At 40.0% G+C, this 20,730-nt stretch overlaps 1 protein-coding gene across 1 annotated transcript in view; it reads right to left on the minus strand.

Moving 5' to 3' along the window:
• Positions 1–1,562: 1,562 nt before the first annotated feature.
• LOC135912305 (gastrula zinc finger protein XlCGF57.1-like) overlaps positions 1,563–20,730 on the minus strand; it is a 52,519-nt gene continuing 33,351 nt past the window's right edge. Inside the window, exons 2-3 of the mRNA XM_065444695.2 lie at positions 19,583–20,050; positions 1,563–3,172 (exon numbers count right to left, since the gene is read on the minus strand). Of these exons, the coding sequence (XP_065300767.1) occupies positions 2,703–3,172; positions 19,583–20,050 (938 nt within the window). The 3' untranslated portion in view covers positions 1,563–2,702. The remainder of the gene's footprint in view (positions 3,173–19,582; positions 20,051–20,730) is intronic.

Genomic DNA, 20,730 nt, shown 5'->3' on the forward strand with positions numbered 1-20,730 from the left:
TGAAGATGTCCACAGATTATGCAGCATCATATTATGACTTTTATTCTCAAAAGACAAGTACTTGCCATCCTTTGTCAACTTACAATGGTATACACATATCTTCCACCTAGGCTGCTACCTCGACACCACATACAGTATGAAGCATCATTAGCATGCATGGACGCTTGTAGTTTGACTGTCACTGCACAACCACTAGTAACATACTGCTACAGACTCACTAAAATGCACTAAAACACAGTACACTCACTGTATAGTATAAAAAGAACTTGAAAGGCCCAATTTCTGAGGCACTTCGAAGTTATACAATAGAGGCTAAAATGAAGCATATGATGGTTACTAGAAACACAGCATAAAAGCCATACATTCATGGCACATTAACACAAAGAAAGTATACCAAACATGTTTACAGAACCATTATAAACATGAATGACCTCTAAACATTTAAGAAAGCAAGGATGGGGAGTGATACTAGGCACATTGTTCAGTACTACAGTAATGAAAATAAATGAAGATTGCTAATGAGCAAAGTGAAACCAAATGCAGCTTAAGGAACAAAGTTAACAAATGGGATACAATACACAATGCAAGAAAGTATTATACTTAAAACCAGATAAAACATGGTCTTTTGAGGGATCCAGAAACATCCAATTTTCGTGCAGTATCTGTGGCCCCATGGGGTCATTGAATTGCTTCCTCTTAACACCATAAATTGAAGACAATTGCAAAACCATGCGCTGCTAATATGCTAGCACGATAGTGTAATGATAACAGTAATGCTAAAGGACAAAAACGAACCATACCTTCCTTGACAAACCAACCTGATTACTCATTCATGATAACGATTCTAACGAACCACTACTTCAAGTAATGAATGCAAGTTAAAGAAAGAAAAGCACTTCAGGGTGCGACTATTGCACATGGAAACAACAGATATGGTTCAATCTTTCTTTCACATGTTCCTTGGCCAACTTTTTCCCACAGCTGATGTCAGTTTTTTGCCCGCCCTTTGTGAAAACTGAAGAAAGGTGTCATTACAACATACTTGCTTCTGAAAAACACCCACACATTCGTTATGAATATGCACTTGTAAGATGATCAGAACTGACATGACAATAAATGCATGCTACCTGGATATTCAAGTTGTATTCTTAAAACTTCTCTTAAGAGCTATCTTTGAGTGTCATGTAAAGAATGGCTGTGTAGTTAACGTTCTGAACATGTTCGTTATTAGCAAGAATCAAACATCAGTAAATGAATGAATGAATCCTCCGGGCAAAAAGTTTTGTGAGAAAAGTCCTGATATTCCGTAACATCTATTGCCACATATTTGCAAAATGGTTCCACCAAAGAATAGAAGCACGAGCGGAAAAATACCAGGATGCTACTGACATTCCGGACGAGGGCCGACCTTCGTTGGAGTAAAGGCCAAAACGACAGTGAAAGCCTGGTACTTTTCTTACGTGCTTCTATTATTCGACCTGTTTCACTCCCAGATCCTGTGATTCAACGCTTCACCGATGTGTGCGTGTGCGTATATATATATATATGTGTGTGTGTGTGTGTGTGTGTGCACTGCACTGGTCGCTGGCCTACGAGGACCCCCCCTTTACTGAACGGAGACTTAAAGCCCTGTTAGTAACTATGAAAGACCCCCTCCCTCACCCCTCTACTCAAATATATTAACAGACGCGGTGATCTGCTTCGAAAAGAGGCAACGAGGCAGAGAGTAAGAGGCAAATTATTGCAAGAGGAGGAAGAGTAGGCTCTCACCATTCACTTTTTATGAGAGATCTTACGGGACCCAGTACTTTTTAACAGTAATGTAATGTAATTTTACATTTATTATCCTTTAGGAAAAAGGAACTTTCGGGAAGGAATCAGGCTTAACCCGATTGTCATATATTTATCTCGGAGTGTAAAAATCAGGAATAATCAGTTTTTATCAGAAAACAAAGGACCATATATATGTACAAAATGTTTCACGCCCATAACACAACTAAACAACAACAATACCTTATCAAGACTTTCAGTGCCCAATTGGTCATATCGTTGCCTTGATGTGCAAATATTAACCAGTCTCATACGGCTAGCTTACGTTCTACTACAAGTCTGACACTGCAAGTCTTAAGGTCTAAAAGAAACTGTGCTTAAACTATGCGCTGCAGCTTGTGAACAGCTTGACAACATTAAAACTACCATAACGGATAAGCCTGCACTAAAATAGTGTGTAACATGCTAGTTCATCTGTATTATTAAACGAGAAATTGTTATGGAAACGGCAACACTTCGTCTAGGAAACATATATTTACATCAAATGTCAACTCTATCTCTGATGTGATGGTGTTTGATTTGACACATATTATTGTACCCTGGTCTGAATTGCAGCTATTTCTTCGCTGGCTTCTTACATTATGAGTAAATTAGAGAAAATCATTCTCACAGTTATGGATACATTTTAGGCCAATGATCATTCAAGGTAAAAAGTTAGCCTTTGATACGCTGGCATAGCTATGAGGTCACATGAAAGCATTTTTTCAGAAATTCTGATAGACAGTAGAGTCAACTTCCCTCTACGTAACCTTACAAGAGATATTTAAGGTCGAGGTACACAGGTACCTCTAAATGCAGTTTTGGAATCAGCTGCTATTAAAAAAAATCAATCAATTGGCTAAACTAGAAACAAAGCTGCAAGCCCCAGACCTTTAGAGCTTCTTCCTCGTATGACAGGCCATGTGGCCGGAGAGGCTGTTTCGCTGCGAAAAGGATGCACTGCAGTGCAGACACGAAAAGGGACGCTCTCCCCAGTGGCAGCGCATATGCCGTTTCAGGAGGTTATTCTGATTGTATGCCTCCGGGCACAGGGGGCACTTGAAGGGGCGTTCGCCTGTGTGGTTGCGCAGATGCGCTTTCAGGTCGCAACCTAGAATGAATGTGCATGGGCAGAGGTGGCACTTGAAAGGGTGCTCTCCTTTGTGGCGGCACAGATGCTGTTTCAGGCTACCATTCCGAGTGAATGTGGCTGGGCAGAGGTGGCACTTGAAAGGGCGCTCGCCTGTGTGTGTGCGCAGATGATACTTCATGCCCGTCTTAATCTTGGTCTTGTAAGGGCATAGCTGGCAGGAATGTAGCCCACCATGCACTGACACGAGCGATTGGTACTGCTCCAGGGACCCTGATGGCAAGAGACCCACAAAGTTGCAGTGAGCACAGGAAAGCAATGGGAAGAAAATGTGTCATACATTTGATAGAACTAATGTGCTATGCCAGGCAATCAAGAAGAATCGCTCCACTTGTAAGCAAAATGCACGATAACCTTGGACTAGCTAGCCCACCGGCTACTGCCATGGCACGAGTGAACTGATGCTGTAAATGTCTCACACAAGTTCCTATCTCTCTATAAATATATTACTATCCTGAATACGTACTAACTACTGCTGGCAACACATAGAGGTGAGATTTGGCATGCAATTTAAGATATTATGCATAGTCAAATTAGTTTTTATATGCAATACGGCATTACGCACACACTCGGACCTTCCCTGGCCCTTGTGTAAAAACACCATTATTCAACACTAAGTTATGCACTCACCGATTAACTAAGGATTACATGTTTATTTTGCATAATACTTATACAATGTAACGCAAAAAAAAACATCAACTGACATATGTACACCGGAAGCACATGAAATTGAACATGAATATGAATGAAGGATGTTGTTATAAAATAAAAAAAAACATCTGAAACCCAAAATATCATGAACACAGCATTTATGAAAGCTAAATGGCAACACGTTTACATGCTGAGGAGAATAACACTGATAATTACATATCAGTCGGTACACCAAAACATTGTTTTTTTACGATTTTAGTAGACTGATGGGTTAGCAAACGAACTGGCCATTAATTGCACTTTGCACAGACAGGTGAACAGTGTTGATGGTAGTATGTAAGCATTCATATCTAAGTCACAATGTAAAAAAATTCTGTATGAAACTGCCATGGTGAGTAAATGAGAAAACAAATGGATGTTTTCAGAGAAGACGCTGGTGAGCTTGTTTCCTGGCAATGTCCAGACAACACAACTTCTTGTCCGTTATGTAGGCGCCATGGACACGTCTGTAACAGTACAGAGGTAATCAAAGCCAGCACAAATGTTAGCAACGTGGACAAACTTTTTTCCATTGTAGAGACAACATATTTAGCCTGGGAGCACAATCCTACACGTAATATGAGAATCTCGCATATCTATTACAAACAATAATTCACGGATGCCGCCAGGCAATCAAGAAGAATCGCTCCACTTGTAAGCAAAATGCACGATAACCTTGGACTAGCTAGCCCACCGGCTACTGCCATGGCACGAGTGAACTGATGCTGTAAATGTCTCACACAAGTTCCCATCTCTCTATAAATATATTACTATCCTGAATACGTACTAACTACTGCTGGCAACACATAGAGGTCGGATTTGGCATGCAATTTAAGATATTATGCATAGTCAAATTAGTTTTAATATGTAACACGGCATTACGCACACCCTTTGACCTTCTCTGGCCCTTGTGCAAAAAACACCACTATTCAACACTAAATTATGCACTCGCCTATTAACTTAGGATTACATGTTTGTCTTGCATAAAATTTATACAATGTAACACAAAAAGAAGCATCAACTGACATATGTACACCTGAAGCACATGAAATTGAACATGAATATGAATGAAGGGTGCTATTATAAAATAAAAAAAAAAAACATGTGAAAGACAAAATATCATGAACACAGCATTTATGAAGGCTAAATGGCACCACATTTACATGTCGAGGAGAATAACACTGATAATTACATATCAGTCGATACACCAAAACAATGTTTTTTTTTTTTACGATTTCAGTAGAATGATGGGTTAGCAAACGAATTGGCCATTAATTACACTTTGCACAGAGAAGTGAACAGTGTTAATGGTAGTATGTAAGCATTAATATCTGTGTCACAATGTAAATAAATTCTATATCAAACTGCCACGTTGAGTGAATGAGAAAAACTATGTTTTCAGAGAAGACGCTGGTGAGCTTGTTTCCTGGAAAAGTCCAAACAACACAACTTCTTGTGTGTTATGTAGGAGCCATGGACACGTCTGTAACAGTACAGAGGTAATCAAAGCCAGCACAAATGTTAGAAACACAGACAAACTTTTTTCATTGTACTGACAACATATTTAGCCTGGCAGCACAATCCTACACTTAATATGAGAATCTTGTATATCTATTAAAAACAATAATTCATGGATTCATGTCAAGCGTACTTCATAAGGCGGCGATATCTTTTTGTAATGGAAGCCTACTGCTGTTTAATTTCTATCCACTCAGTCTTGATCACCATGGCTCATTGTCCAAACACCAAGTGTCCCACTGCCTCTGGCAATGCATTTCAGCCAATCAAAGGTTTGTGAAGACAACATCGATATCCAACTCGTAAGAAGACACGCTGGTACTCAAACAAGAATAAACTGCTGTGGCTGAGCTTGAAGCCTAGACAGAAACCCCCACCCATGTCACTGTTACTCAATTTTATTTCTATTATGATTTCTATATTTTCTTTTCGCTTCTCATAAGATGTGCCAGGAACTTGCATTTATGAGAAAGCCAATTTGTAATGCTGAAATCCATGAAACTAAGCCACCAGCTACTGCCTATGCACAAGTTTTCTGTACTAGCTGGCATGAGCTCCCACACTGTGCATGTTGAAAGATGCTCTGCAAGCATTACATGGCCACGTGAGAATTACTTTTTGTGGTCAAAGCATGAGACAATGTGACGCACAATACACTGAAAAATTTCTACAGACGTCTCTGCCACTATGGTGAAAAAAAAAATCACAAGGCGGGCTGGCGCCAGTGGTGCCAGCCTTGTTGACCCGGTGCCACCTTAGCCTGCTTCTTGAAGTTTCGTCTTCTACAGTTATCGGGAAGTGAGCGTTGGCTGGCATGGGCAGTTTCGTGGTCCTCATTCACTGTATGCTTCCTCACTGCGATATTTCACAATTTGCAGCTTTTGTGCATCGTGCTATGATGCATTAATATTTCAAAAAGAAGTCCTTTTTATTCAAACTTCTTTTATTTCAAACAAATTTTTAGACCCCTTCGAATTCGAATCATCAGGGTTCGACTGTATATATGTTTACACATAAGAAAATTCCTGACAAAGCTCTCCATTTCACATAGATCCCAACACTGCTACAGCATGTTTTACTGCTTTGCACTTGACTTAAATGTGCCACATCTTTTGTCACCACTTGACCATACTCTAGAAAAATGTAGTGCACATGGAACAGATCTAAGTTGGCCAGAATACCCTAGATGTATTTGGAAAGATTGGATGTGCTTTGTAGACGATCACAAGGAAGAAAACGGGACAGGCGCAAACTAACAACTGAGGCTTATTCAAGGGAAACACTTAAATATCAGTTCATGCCAGCGCAGGCGCATCAGGGTATCAGCAGCAGATAAGAGGAGAAAAAACACAACATCAGAAAAAAAAAAACCAATGGCATGGCTTGTGTGAAACACAAGAACCCCCATGTAGATTGCCAAGTTGGCGTTATTTATCAGATTCCCCTGACATGTGGCAAAACCTATATAGGCCAGACGGGCCGTTGTGTGAACATGCGAATTCGTGAGAACGAAAGGTCTATTAAAAACCGGGAGCAATGTCATTTACCCATGCATTGCCTAGATCATAAATGCAAGCCTCTGCTCAACCAGGTTAAGATCCTGCGCAAATGCAGTAACGAAAAAGCACGGGAACTTCTAGAGGCATATAACCAAGAAGGGACAAGCATGCATTAGTGACACATTGATCATACTTTAGAATAGGGAGGCAAGTTTCCTAGAAAATATGATTAGCTGAGCCACGCCATTGGGTTTTATCTGATTTTGTGTTTTTTCTTCTCTTCTCTGCTGCTGATACCCTGATGCACCTGCGCTGGCATGAACTGATATTTAAGTGTTTCCCTTGAATAAGCCTCAGTTGTTAGTTTGCGCCTGTCACGTCTTCTTCCTTATGATCATCTACAAAGCGCATCTAATCTTTCCAAATACATCTAGGGTATTCTGGCCAACTTAGATCTGTTCCATGTGCACTACATTTTTCTAGAACCAACCATTTTAATTGAAGGCTGTTTCATTTAAGCGATTTCCATACAAACTTATTATACTTTATATGCTGTGACGGAAAGACATGGAGAAGGGAATGTGCTCTGATTTGCCTTTCACGTCTAGTCTGATATTTCAATTTCAATTTTATCTTCCAATCTTACAATACAGATGGAGGGGTTGCAGAAAAAAGCTACACCAGGGCAGCTTGACAAGTCTACAAACCTAATGTTCAGCAGGGAGGCAGTACTGGAACTTGTACAAAAAACAAACAAACAGATAAGTATATCAAGTAATCACTAAAGTATACACGAAACAGCAATACGTGCACACAAGTAAACTCAAGCCATGTTATTTAAACACATAGTATGAAGCTCTTCGTGCGAAGAAGAAAACAAATCAAAATTAATGAGAGTATAACCATTCAGAAGAGATGGAAGAATATAGTGAATGCATTCTTGTCCAAGTTTAAGTCGAGGTGTCGGTACTATCCCTTCCTCGCGATGTCTTGTTGGATAGCTTAACGTTTTTTTTCTTTAGTTCTGCTAATTTCCTGAGATTGGTTATATTATTCCTAATTTCCGATTTAAAGATGACATTGAGACGATATTTATAGAGATTATGTACTTTAATCACTCTAGAATGACTAAATAAAGCTGCACTTGGATGTCGGTGTGACGTATTATACACATGTTGAAGATACCTTTTTTGGATTAGGTGAATACGTTCAAGGTTAGTGAAGGTTGTGGTACCCCAAACTAAGTGGCAATAATTCAAATGCAAGTTGAAGATCGAGTTGTAAATCAGCATTTTAGTTTGTGTAGGAAGGATGTTTCTTTAAACTTTTAAACGACCTATAGCGCCAGTGATTTGAGCTATTTTGTTTGAGAGGTAATTAACGTGATGATCCTATGACATATTGGAGGAAAATATAACCCCTAGGCGTTTGAACTGCTCTATTATTTCTACAGGACTTGAATGCAAAATAATATCTTCATGCGGTGGGATAAGTTTATTTTTTGGTTTTAAAATGACTCTCTTAGTCTTACCCAAGTTTATCTTCATTGAATTAGCAACAGACCAATCCTCAAGAACTTTCATTGCAATGTTGCATTGATCAATAAGTTCGGAAATTTTATCACTGGCAAAAAATAGACTTGTATAATCCGCATAGATGACAAACTTTGCATCATAGTTAATATTTATTATATAATTTATATAAATGTTGAAAAGTATAGGTCCTAGCGTACTTCCTTGAGGGAGACCGTACATGAGAGGTTTTGGTTCAGACTGCATACCATTAATTAATACCACTTGTTGCCTAAATGATAGATAAGAGTTCAACAATGATAGTGCTTTAATTCCCTCGGATACCATAGTGCTGTAATTTATTAAGCAGTATTTTATGGTCCACGAGGTCAAAAGCCCTTGAAAAGTCCACAAACACACCAATGACAATAGCTTTGTTTTCTAGTTGTGTTATTATATATTCTTTTTGTTCGAGCAATGCAGACTCAGTTGATTTGCCTTTGCAGAAGCCAAACTGAAATGGCGTTAGCAGGTTAAATTTATGAATGAAGTTAGACAGCCTTAGATGAAGCATCCTTTCAAAGGCTTTTGAGAACACTGGCAGAATTGAAATTGGTCTGTAATTACCATGAACATTTCGATCTCCCTTTTTAAAAAGGACAACGACTTTTGCTAATTGCATCTTTTGGGGAAAAACTGCAGTTACTAAACAGATGTTAAAGATGTGAGCAAGTATGGGAGCGATAACTTCAGCTACATGCTTGACTGGAGGAATTTGAATGTCATCAATATCACAGCTACTGCTGTTGTTGAGACTTCTTATTACTGACACTACTTCACCTTCCGTAACAGAATGCAGGAAGACGGATTCATCATTTCGAATGTGCATGTATTTGCTAGCATCTGATTGAGCAGCGCTAGTAGTCAGGTTTGTTAACAACATATTGAATACATTAGCCAATTCCAAACCATAAACTTCCTTTCCATCAATATTTAGTTTGGTTAATGCAATGTGTGCACTATTACGCTGCAAGAGAGTATTTAATCTTGCCCATAGTGCACTATGTCGAGCGTTCTTGACGTCTAGAAGTGATAGGTGATAGGAAGTTCTTGCAGATGGCAGTTTTTTAGTCAATTTATTCCTGCATTTCTTAAAGACCACAAGGTCCTCAGCCTGATGAGTGCACAAAAAATTTCTGTATAACTTTTGTTTGGTTTGTATTTCTCCGCGGAGCTCTAACGCTATCCAGGGCTTCCGGGTTTTGCGACTTTTTATGCGGGTCACAGGAGGAAAGCAGCGATGATAAATTTGTTTAAATGTATCAATAAACATATTATAGCCTAATCTGCGTCATCTAGTTTAGCTATCTTGCTCCAATCTATTTCCAGAAGCTGGTCCCCGAAGGATGTCAGTGATGTCTCTGTAAATGCTTGGTATGTGACTGATGTAGATTTGCTCCCCATTGCACCAGGCTTCTCTGTGCAAACAAACATGGGAAGGTGATCACTAATGGAACACGATAAGACGCCCGATATACCACTCTTCTGCATAGAGTTAGAGATAATTAAGTCAAGCACAAAATGGTTTTCACTTGTGACTCTCGTTGGTATGTTAATCAGGTTAACAAAACCATTAGACACAATGGATGTATTAAAATCTCTATCAGATGGACTGGGAATATTCATGTCAATATTAAAATCGCTGCAAGCTATTAGCGTTTTCTGATTATGACGCTCAACAACAGAAGCCACAAACAGGTCATAGAACTGCAGAAATGATGAAATATTACCGTCCGGTGGCCGGTAACATACAGAAAACACAGTGCTTTGTGTCCAAACCGACAGAATTTCATAATCTCGGGTTATTACAGTGTATGATTCAAGTAATTAACCTTCTAGATCGTTGCTGAGCAATAGTGCAACACCACCATCGCGGACATTTTGCCTATTTACGTAGTATGTGGCATAGTCTTTCAATCTGAAAACATCATAGTCACAAGTGTTCCATGTCTCTGTTAATAATACCGCAGAAAATTGAAAAGATAAACCGGCTAAGAATTCTTCTAAGCACAATATTTTGTTTTTTACTGACCTAGTATTGAGGTGAATCCGAATTACAGATATATTCAAGAGATAATTCAAGAATGTGATTTACTGTAATAATGAAGCTAAGTTAAAAGCCCAGTATGCATTTCATGTTTACCATGCTCAAAATATTCAACATCATTTAAAGTGGAGCACATAAATCGAACAAAAATAATGCACTTCTCCCAAGTCACAAGTATCTGAGAATTTCAATATTCTTGTCAGATCCAGAAATGCTCCAGAGGTTATATAAATACAAATCACACTGTGCATGACATTACATGGGCCACAAGTAAAGACCAGACTGAACAGTCCTCTTTGGTATAAATTAATTTAGGTTAGTCACTTCTGTTCAATAGGTTGCCAAGTTCAGTCAATTATTGCAGAATTTCAGTTTCTTGGCCCTCGAGATATCTGAATCCATAAATTGGAGCCATACTGTATTTACTCTTGTAACGCTTGCGATAATTTATTTTTCTGAGTTTTATTGGGTGCAGGCCTTGCATGAGGCAGGTTTATTGCTCCTCACCTACACTTCAAACTGTGGTCAGACTGCTATTAAAAATATTGCCACCCCAGGCGGCCAAGCATGAACAGATTTAGAGTAGCCGACCAGTTTCCTGAACGCTGACAATACCACAAAAATTTCCAAACAGTCAGGCAGACAGAAAAAACTATTTGCGACTGTAAGATTGATTACGTTTCTTTAGAGTGCCTCAACTACAGAAACTTTGTTTGCAGACGTTTGCTCACTGTTTGTTGTGCTGCATTAAATTTTCCTTGAAATCTTGTGATGGGCAAGGCTACAGGGGCACTTCATGCATTTCCTTTTTATTAATCACTAAGTCTGATTTTCGTCACCAATCGTCACAAAATGGAAATGCTTCACACACGACCTTGACTGTGCAAGCCTGTTGATCTAGGTTGTGCTGTGAAAAACAAGTAGGTAGCTTTATTGGCTTTATTCCCACATGTGAGCTTACACCGAATGTGGACACAGACTGGAGCATTCATTTGCATCTTGTAACAGTCATTAAAAAATAAAAATGCAACTCAAATGTCACTGTCTGGACAGGTTACCCAAAAGGAGGCAATGGTGACAACCAGATTGTCGCTCTCTTAATCACATTTTGTATTCAGTCAAGATTAAATTTTTAACATTTTCTGAAAAATTTATATTCTGCAGGTATTGAGCCATTTTTGAAGCCATGCCGCATACAGTTTTCTCTCTTTCTGGTAAACCAAATTCATCCGGTTATAGTACTTTTGCCAGTCTTTAGCAGTTCTAGTGACATTGCGCCACAGTGACATTGTGCTAGCCTGAGGGGATTTTTTTTTTGCCTTGTGTTCCTATTGATAATTAAAAATGTTGCCTAACTAAATTCTGAACTTAATACATGCGAAGATGGTATAACATGTGGCTAAATTTAACTTCAGAGTGATACGAAATAGCATTAAAAAGATTCTTTATAAGCAGGTGATGATGATGGCATTTGGGGTTTAATGGTGCAAGAGCCAGCTATGGCCAAAGTGCGCTTTGTGTTATGGTAATGAATTGTCTATCAATTATATAAGAAATGATAAAACGAGTGGCAAATGGTACATGTACCGTGGCTGTATAAAGGCCTGAGAACAATTTGCTGTAACTTGCAGAACATATACGAATAATAAAGTAATGACAATGGATAATAATGTGTGCATTGTGCATAAAAGTTCCATTAAGAAGAGATAATACAATGTAATATGCACAACAGCACTAGTGTCTCAAGAGGCTCCTTGAAGTCGAGGACTGTGAGGCACATGCTGTGAAAACATTTTGCGCAACAGCTGAAGCCTGCAAGGTGAGGCTGCGCCACAGCTAACCAGACCAAATTATCTGTACGGTGTTTACGTCAGCTAGAAACTGTAGGACTGTTTCAAAATCAAAAAGTGGCTCGTGGCTCAGAAAGAATGCTGGGTGAAGACGGATGTGCTCACAATATGAAGGATGAAAGTACTTTTTTACACTGGAAACAAACATGTAGGATGGTACGAATGTTGCCACAGCTGCTACATGTCGGACGATCACTTCCAGAAAGGAATAAAGACTCTGCTCTATAGGTATGTCCCATGCTTAACCGGCAAAGAAGCACTTCTTTGTGTTATGTTTTCTCGGTTACCCAGTTCCCCATTCTTGGCTTGATCACATGTAGCTTATTTGACACCTCGGTACCTCACTGCCATTGCCAGTGTTTATTCAACTCATGGTGCAAGAAAGGCTTCAGATGTGGGGGGGATAGCTATGCGTCCGTCTGTATATTCACAAACTCCCAAAGTGACACATTCGCACTTGCATCTGCAGCTACATTGCCTCTATGGCCAGGTACCCAGCATACTATGATCACTTGGTAAGCTAAGCATAACAAGCTGTAACATTCATTATGAACTCAATTTTGTTTTCATAGACTTATTAGAGCTCTAACAACACTCAACAGGTCTTCTATACAAGCTTATGAGGCATCTCCTGTCGCTTTACCAGAATGCGCATGACAAGAACTTCAGCAGATTCAAAGTCTTGAGACACTTTGCTTTAAGATTCTTCAGCTGTGGGACAAAAGTTAACTTCCAGTCTAAAATGATGCACAAAAATTTATGTTCACGGCTCACAGATAGTCATTCTCCATTGAGATATATCACGGGGTGCAGCAGTACAAGTCTCTTGTTCAAGAAGAGGACACACATACTTTTTGAGGGTTTAGATTAAAACCATTCTCGTCTACCCATTTAGACAAATTATGTAAGTCAAACTGTACTTGTTGCTCCGAGATGCTAAAATTATGTGATTTGCAACCTATGTAGATGTCATCTACACCTACAGAATAAAACATTGTACGTGGTATGACAGTATGAAGCGAGTTCATTTTCACAATAAATAAAGTACAGCTCAACACACCACCTTGTGGTACACCAGTACCCTGTGTAAATGGATGGAACAGGACGTTACCAACTCGAACACAGAATTTGCCGATTCCAGCGAGATCACGAAGGATTCAAAAATGCCAAGTGGTGTCGTATTGTTTCTCCATGTCTAAAAATACTGATAAGAGAATCTTTTTATGTACAGAGGCACCACGGATATTTGTCTCGATTCGGACAAGCTTTGAATGGCAAGATAGGCTGACACCCTATCACCACTTGTACACGCCACTTCTTTACATGATCCCATTCGCTGTATACTGTGTGTGAGCTCCCCGTGTAGCTTCTCTATATCGACCTTCCACCTGGGAGCATGTGGAGAGCATTCTTCCTGTTTTGTAGTTCTAAACAATCAGGAAGTGGTCGCTTCCATATGGGTTCCCAATTACGCTCCATTCCAGATCAGCACAAGAGTACTCGATGATATTAGTTCTATAGAGGAAAATGCTTTGTGTGCAAGGCTGTAGAGAGCAGGAGGTTGCTTCTTATTAAGTAAGCATACACCTGAGGAGACCAGGAAATTTTCTATGAGGCACCCTCTCGCATCACAAGTCTCCCCACATGGTACTATGCTCGTTAAAATATCCACAACTGTATGGGGCTACGGAACTTCATCACTAAAGTTTTTTAACGTCACCAAGGTTCTGAAGAGCCCTGGCATTCCGTTGTAAAATTTCATTATCCATGTTGAAAAGAAGTTTCTGCTGTGTGTTCAAGAAGGCTGGTTAAGGTCACTTCACTCACAGGGCCCTTCCCGGGTACCATAGCACAAGGCTTGTCTTTCCTACTGCAATCTTGGGACTCACGGCAGTACTTCAAAGCTGGCTGCGCTGTCTCACTAGGAGTAGCGTCTTTCTCTATGGTAGTGTACATTGCCTCTTGAGAGGTGCCAGACGTCCATTCTTGTGAGCGGTGCGGTCGTTGTGAAGGCTTCACCTCAAGATACGAAACAGCGGAGCCTACCAACCCGCAGGTCGACGGACCCTGCTTCAGCGACGGCGAAGCAGTACTGGCTGCTGTTGCCGAGGGGGCTGGTGGTGCTGTTGTGATGTTCTATGTGGGTCGGGCGCATGCCGAAGTATGCTGTGGCACTGCCTCCTTATGCACTGCATCAACATACATTTCAGTATGAAGAAAGGATACATGCATTCATGCTTCCTGGAAGGAATGTTTTCCTGTACTTTAAGTGTGACTATATCTTACTCTTTTTGCCAGGTGGGGCAAGCTTTAGAGTAAGCTGCTTGTCCACCGTCACACTTTGGAGAGACGAGTGTGCTATTACAGTCATCTGTGGGGTCATCTTGAAAACTGCACTTCAGAAAGGCTTGTCGGCCATGGCCGTTTTGTGAACTGTGGCCATACCTCTCACACTTGAAAACATTTCAGGGGGTTGGGGATGTATGGTCGGATTTGGACTTTTGTGAATCCTGTTTCTAATATATTTAGCAGCACACTGGTTGGAAAGGTGTTGAAAAGATGTTCAGTTGAAATTTCTTTGTTTTTCCATTTGATTATGATTATGATACCTTCCTGAAACCAGCCTAATCTCTTGGTTGACTGAATTCCAGTGTTCTATTTATTCTATTGGAAATTATCTTGGTGAATATTTTACACAATACTGGAAGTAAGCTAATGGGCCTATAATTGTTCACTTATTTAATGTCCCCTTTTTTGTGTATTAGAATAACACTGGCATTCTTTCAGTTCTCTTAGACCCTTGAAGTCATGACACAGTTCATATAAAGGGCCGACAGCTTTTCAAGCATGATGTCTCCTCCATTATTGATTAAATCTACTGTTATTCCATCTTCTCCTGCCACATTTCCCCATTTCATGCCTTGCAAGGCCCTTCCAACTTCATCGCTGGTTACAGAAGGAGCCTCTGTAACCTGTTCGTTACTACTTCAAATGGAGGTATCGTGGCTATTCTGGGTACTGTACAGGTCAGTATAGAATTCTTCCGCTTTTACTATATCTTTGAAATCGCTCATGATATTATTACCCTGCGTATCGTTCAGTGCATACATCTTGGCTTCTCCTAGGTCAAGCTTTCTTCTCTCTGATTTCTTGCTGCGTCCATTTTTTACAGCATCATCAGTCTTTCTTACATTATAAATTCAAATATCCCTTATTCTCTCTTTGTTGAGTTCCACGAATTCTATATCATCTCTCCAGTTCGATACTTTCATTTTTTGTCATTTCTATAGGATAAACTAGACCAAGTTAACCCTTGCTGCCTGGAAAATTGGAAGTAAAATGAAGTGTGTCGAAGACAGGAAAGATTGCAAATAAAACAGAAAGACTAAGAATGAGGCAAGGAAAGGAGAAAGCAACTACCAATTTTCCCCAGGTAGTTCAGTCCACGGGTGCTGTCTACTTGAAGCCGAGACCAAAGGGGTGTATTGCTTCTGCGAGGGGCCTTAAAGGTCCAAACACTCAGCATCGGCTAAAACAATAGGATGCCCTTTGCCCTGGACACAACTAAGCCATGCACAATTAAACGAAGGAGGACCCAACTGCCATGTGCTCTGGTCTGTGGTGTCGCAACACACCAAACACCTGCTGACGCAGACGTGCCTGCAGGCTTTAAGCAGCTGAAAAATCTTAAGAAATTATGCAGTTGATATAGGGGATTATTTAAATGTCAACATGACTTCCTCGAAGATGACCACAGATTATGCAGCATCATATTACGGCTTTTATTCTGAATAGACAAGTACAAGTCATGTTTTCTCAACTTACGATAGGATACACATATCTCCCACCTAGGTCCTTCGTTGGCTGCTACCTCAACACTACATACACAATATGAAGCACCACTAGTTCACATGGATGCTTGTAGTTTGACTGCCAGTGCACAGCCACTAGTAACATGCCACTACAGACTCACCTAAATGCACTAAAACACAGTACACTCACTGTATAGTATAAAAAACAACTAGAAAGGCCCATTTTTTGAGGCACCTTGAAGTTATACAAAAGAGGCTAAAATGAAGCATATGATGGTTACTAGAAACACAGCATAAAAGCCATACATTCATGGCACATTAACACAAGAAAAGTATACCAAACATGTTTACAGAACCAATATAAACATGAATGACCTCTGAACATTTGAGAAAGCGAGAATGGGGAGTGATACTAGGCACATTGTTCAGTACTACAGTGATGAAAATAAATGAAGATCACTAATGAGCAAAGTGAAACTAAATGCAGTTTAAGGAACGAAGTTAACAATTGGGATACAATACACAATGCAAGAGAGACCAGATACTACTTGAGACCAGATAAAACATGGTCTTTTGATGGATCCAGAAACATCCAATTTTTGTGCAGTATCTATGACCCCTTGTGTTCATTGAATCGCTTTCACTGAATGCCATAAATTCAAGACAATTGCAAAACCATGCACTGCTATATGCTAGCACGATAGTGTAATGATAACAGTAATGCTAAAGGACAAAAACAAACCATATCTTCCTTGACAAACCAACCTGATTACTCATTCATGATAATGATGCTAACGAACCACTACTGCAAGTAATTCAATGCAAGTTAATTAAAGAAATAAAAGCGCTTCATGGTGCGACTATTGCACATGGAAACAACAGGTATGTTTCAGTGTTTCTTGCACATGTTACTTGGCCAAACTGGCATTTGGTCTAATAAGCACACACAGATCCCTGCTTGTCCTGGTAAAGTTGAGTCACCAGTAAAAGGTGGCTGGAAAATTTCCTTTGATGGACAACGTTGTCTATAGACTTTCTGAACAATTAAAAAAAGAAAATATACTTAATAAAGCTGGATGGGTGAAATGGCCATATATAAGACTATGCAGGACACTGTGTAATATGTTCATAGTTTAAGCCTGGGTTCACCCATTGCATATTGCCAAAATACTCGAGCCGTAGTCCAATAAAGCTGCATAATGATAAAGTAAACCTATGCGGTCTCTTAGGAGAAACTCCTCAACAATATAAAACCGACAATATAAAACCATCGAAGAAGGATTAGTGATCAAGGCTTGATTACAAATTTAAGCTGCATACACATGCACTGATATTACATATCACTTCTGTTTGGCAGGCTGCAGGCAGAATGCCTGAGGCAGCAGGTCCTGTGGCAGGGCATGCTGTGGTAGCTATTGCCACTCTGGCTGTGGCTTCAGCTGTGGTCCTGGTTGCGGTCTTGCTTGTTGCCTATATCAAAGCTGTGGATGCAGCTGTGGAGAATTGGTAGCATGCACATGGGCTCTTTGAAGTAGCCAAATTGCTCGGACAGGATTTGGAAGCGTTTTACGCATGCCAGAACCTAACACGAACAGAAACTTTAAGCACTAGGTAAACCACAGACAACTTTTTCCCATAGCTGATGTCAGTTTTTTGCCTGCCCTTTGTGAAAACTGAAGAAAGGTGTCATTACCACATACTTGCTCCTGAAAAACACCCACACATTCGTCATGAATATGCACTTGTAAGATGATCAGAACTGACTTGACAATAAATGCATGCTACCTGGATATTCGAGTTCTATTCTTAAAACTTCTCTTAAGAGCTATCTTTGAGTGTCATGTAAAGAATGGCTGTGTAGTTAACATTCTGAACATGTTCGTCATTAGCAAGAATCAAACATCAGTAAATGAATGAATGAATCCTCTGGGCAAGAAGTTTTGTGAAAAAAAGTATTGAAATTCCGTAACATCTACTGCCACATATTTATCTACTGATTAAGGATGGTACACAAGCAGAACAGACTTGAGAAACTTTCCTGCAGTTTCATAAGCAGCATGCAGTATGTTGATAATATTGAAGGAAAAAGAAAGAATTACCCTTGCCAAGTAGGTTAATTGTTCTTAACGAGAGGCAAGTGACAAAGTAAGAGCTTCCAAATATTGTGTTTATAATATTGCTGCATATGTTATGCTGTAAACAAAAGTTGTATTTCACAGCCTTCCAATAATTAATGCGAGCTGTCTGATCACATCTGCAAGGTAATAAAAGCCACATTACCATATTCCGAGGTCATTAAATAAAAACTCGGTACTATTCATAAATACAAGCACTTGGCACTGCAAAATGGTTCAAACAAAGAATAGAAGCATGAACAGAAAAATACCAGCATGCTACTGACATTCCGGACAAGGACTGACCTTCGTCGGAGTGAAGGCCGAAACGACAGTGAAGGCCTGGTATATTTCTTACCTGCTTCTATTATTTGACCTGTTTCACTCCCAGATCCTGTGATTCAACACTTCACTGATATATATATATATATGTTCATAAGATTGTGTGAGTGTGTGTGTGCATTGCACTGGTCGCTGGCCTACGAGGACTCCCCCCCTCTGCCCCCCACTCTACTCAAATATTTTAACAGACATGGTGATCTGCTTGGAAAAGAGGCAAGTTATAAAAGGAGGAACAGTAGGCTTTCGCCATTCACTTTTTATGAGAGATCTTACAGGACCCTGTAATTTTTAACAGTAATGTAATGTAATTTTACATTTATTATCCTTTACGAAAAAGGAACTTTCGAGAAGGAATCAGGCTTAACCCGATTGTCATATATTTTGTTCGGGGTATAAAAATAAGGAATCATCAGTTTTTACCAGAAAACAAAGGACCATATATATGTACAAAATGTTTCACACCCATAACACAACTAAACAACAACAATGCCTTATCAAGACTTCTAGTGCCCAATTGGTCCTATCGTTGCCCTGATGTGCAAGTATTAACCAGTCTCATAGGGCTAGCTTACGTTCTACCACAAGTCTGATGCTGCAAGTCTTAAGGTCTAAAAGAAACTGTGCTTAAACTATGCGCTGCAGCTTGTGAACAGCTTGACAACATTACAAGTGCCATAATGGATTTGCCTTCACTAAAACTGTGTGTAACATGCTAGTTCATCTGTATTATTAAACGAGAAATTGTTCTGAAAACATCAACACTTCATCTAGGAAACATATATTCACATCAAATGTCAACTCTATCTCTGATGTGATGATCTTTGATTTGACACATACTATTGTACCCCAGTCTGAATCGCAGCTATTTCTCCGCTAGTTTCTTACATTATGAGTAATTTAGAGAAAGTCATTCTCACAGTTATGGATACATTTTAGGCCAATGATCATTCAAGGCAAAAAGTGAACCTTTGATACGCTGGCATAGCCATGAAGTCACATGAAAGCACTTTTTAAGACATTCTGATAGACAGTAGTGTCAACTTCCTTCTAGGTAACCTTACAAGAGATATTTAAGGTTGAGGTACCCAGGTACCTCTCAATGCAGTTTTGGAATCAGCTACTGCAATTAAAAAAAAAAAATGGCTAAACTAGAAACAAAGCTGAGAAGTCCCAGACCTTTAGAGCTTCTTCCTTGCATGACAGGACATGTGGCTGGAGAGCTTGCTTTGCTGTGAAAAGGAGGCGCTGCAGTGAACACAGGAAAAGGGAAGCGTTGCCGTGTGGCAGCGCATATGCTTTGTCAGGCCAAGACTCTGAGTGAATGTTTGTGGACACAGGGGGCACTGGTAGGGGCGCTCTCCAGTATGGGTGCACATATGCCGTGTCAGGTTGCTACACTGAGTGTATGCCTCCGGGCAAAGGGGGCACTTGAAGGGGCGCTCTCCTGTGTGGCGGCACAGATGCCGTTTCAGATGGCAATCTTGAGTGAATGTGGCCGGGCAGAGGTGGCATTTGAAAGGGCGCTCGCCTGAGTGTGTGCGCAGGTGATTCGTCATGCTCGCCTTATGCTTGGTCTTGTAAGGGCACAGCTGGCAGGAACGCAGCCCACCATGCACTGACACGAGCGACTGGTACTGCTCCGGGGACCCTGATGGCAAGAGAGCCACACAGTCGCAGTGAGCACAGGAAAGCAATGGGAACAAAATGTGTCACATATTTGATAGAACTAATGTGCTAAGCTAGGCAATCAAGAAGAACCGCCCCGCTTGTAAGCAAAATGCACGATAACCTTGGAGTAGCCAGCCCACCTGTTACTGCCATGGCACCAGTGAACTGACGTAGTACATGTCTCACACAAGTTCCTATCTCTCTATTCATATATTACAATCCTGAATACATACTTCTGTTGGTAAACCATAGAGGTCAGATTTGGCATGCAATTTCAGATATTATGCATAGTCATATTAGTTTTTATATGTAAAACAGCATTGTGCACACCCTCTGACCTTCCCTGGCCCTTCTGCAAAACACACCCTTAGTCAACACTATGTTATGCAGTCACCTATTAACTAAGGATTACATGTTTGTTTTGCATAAAATTTATACAATGTAACACACAAAATGCATCAACTGACATATGTACACCTGAAGCACACGAAATTGAACATGAATATGAATGATGGCTGCTATTATAAAATAAAAAAAAAACATGTGAAGGACAAAATATCATGAACACAGCATTTATGAAGGCTAAATGGCACCACATTTACATGTCGAGGAGAATAACACTGATAATTACATATCAGTCGGTACACCAAAACATTGTTT

Source organism: Dermacentor albipictus, chromosome 6, assembly GCF_038994185.2.
Source record: "Dermacentor albipictus isolate Rhodes 1998 colony chromosome 6, USDA_Dalb.pri_finalv2, whole genome shotgun sequence".
Taxonomy (NCBI): Eukaryota; Metazoa; Arthropoda; class Arachnida; order Ixodida; family Ixodidae; genus Dermacentor; species Dermacentor albipictus.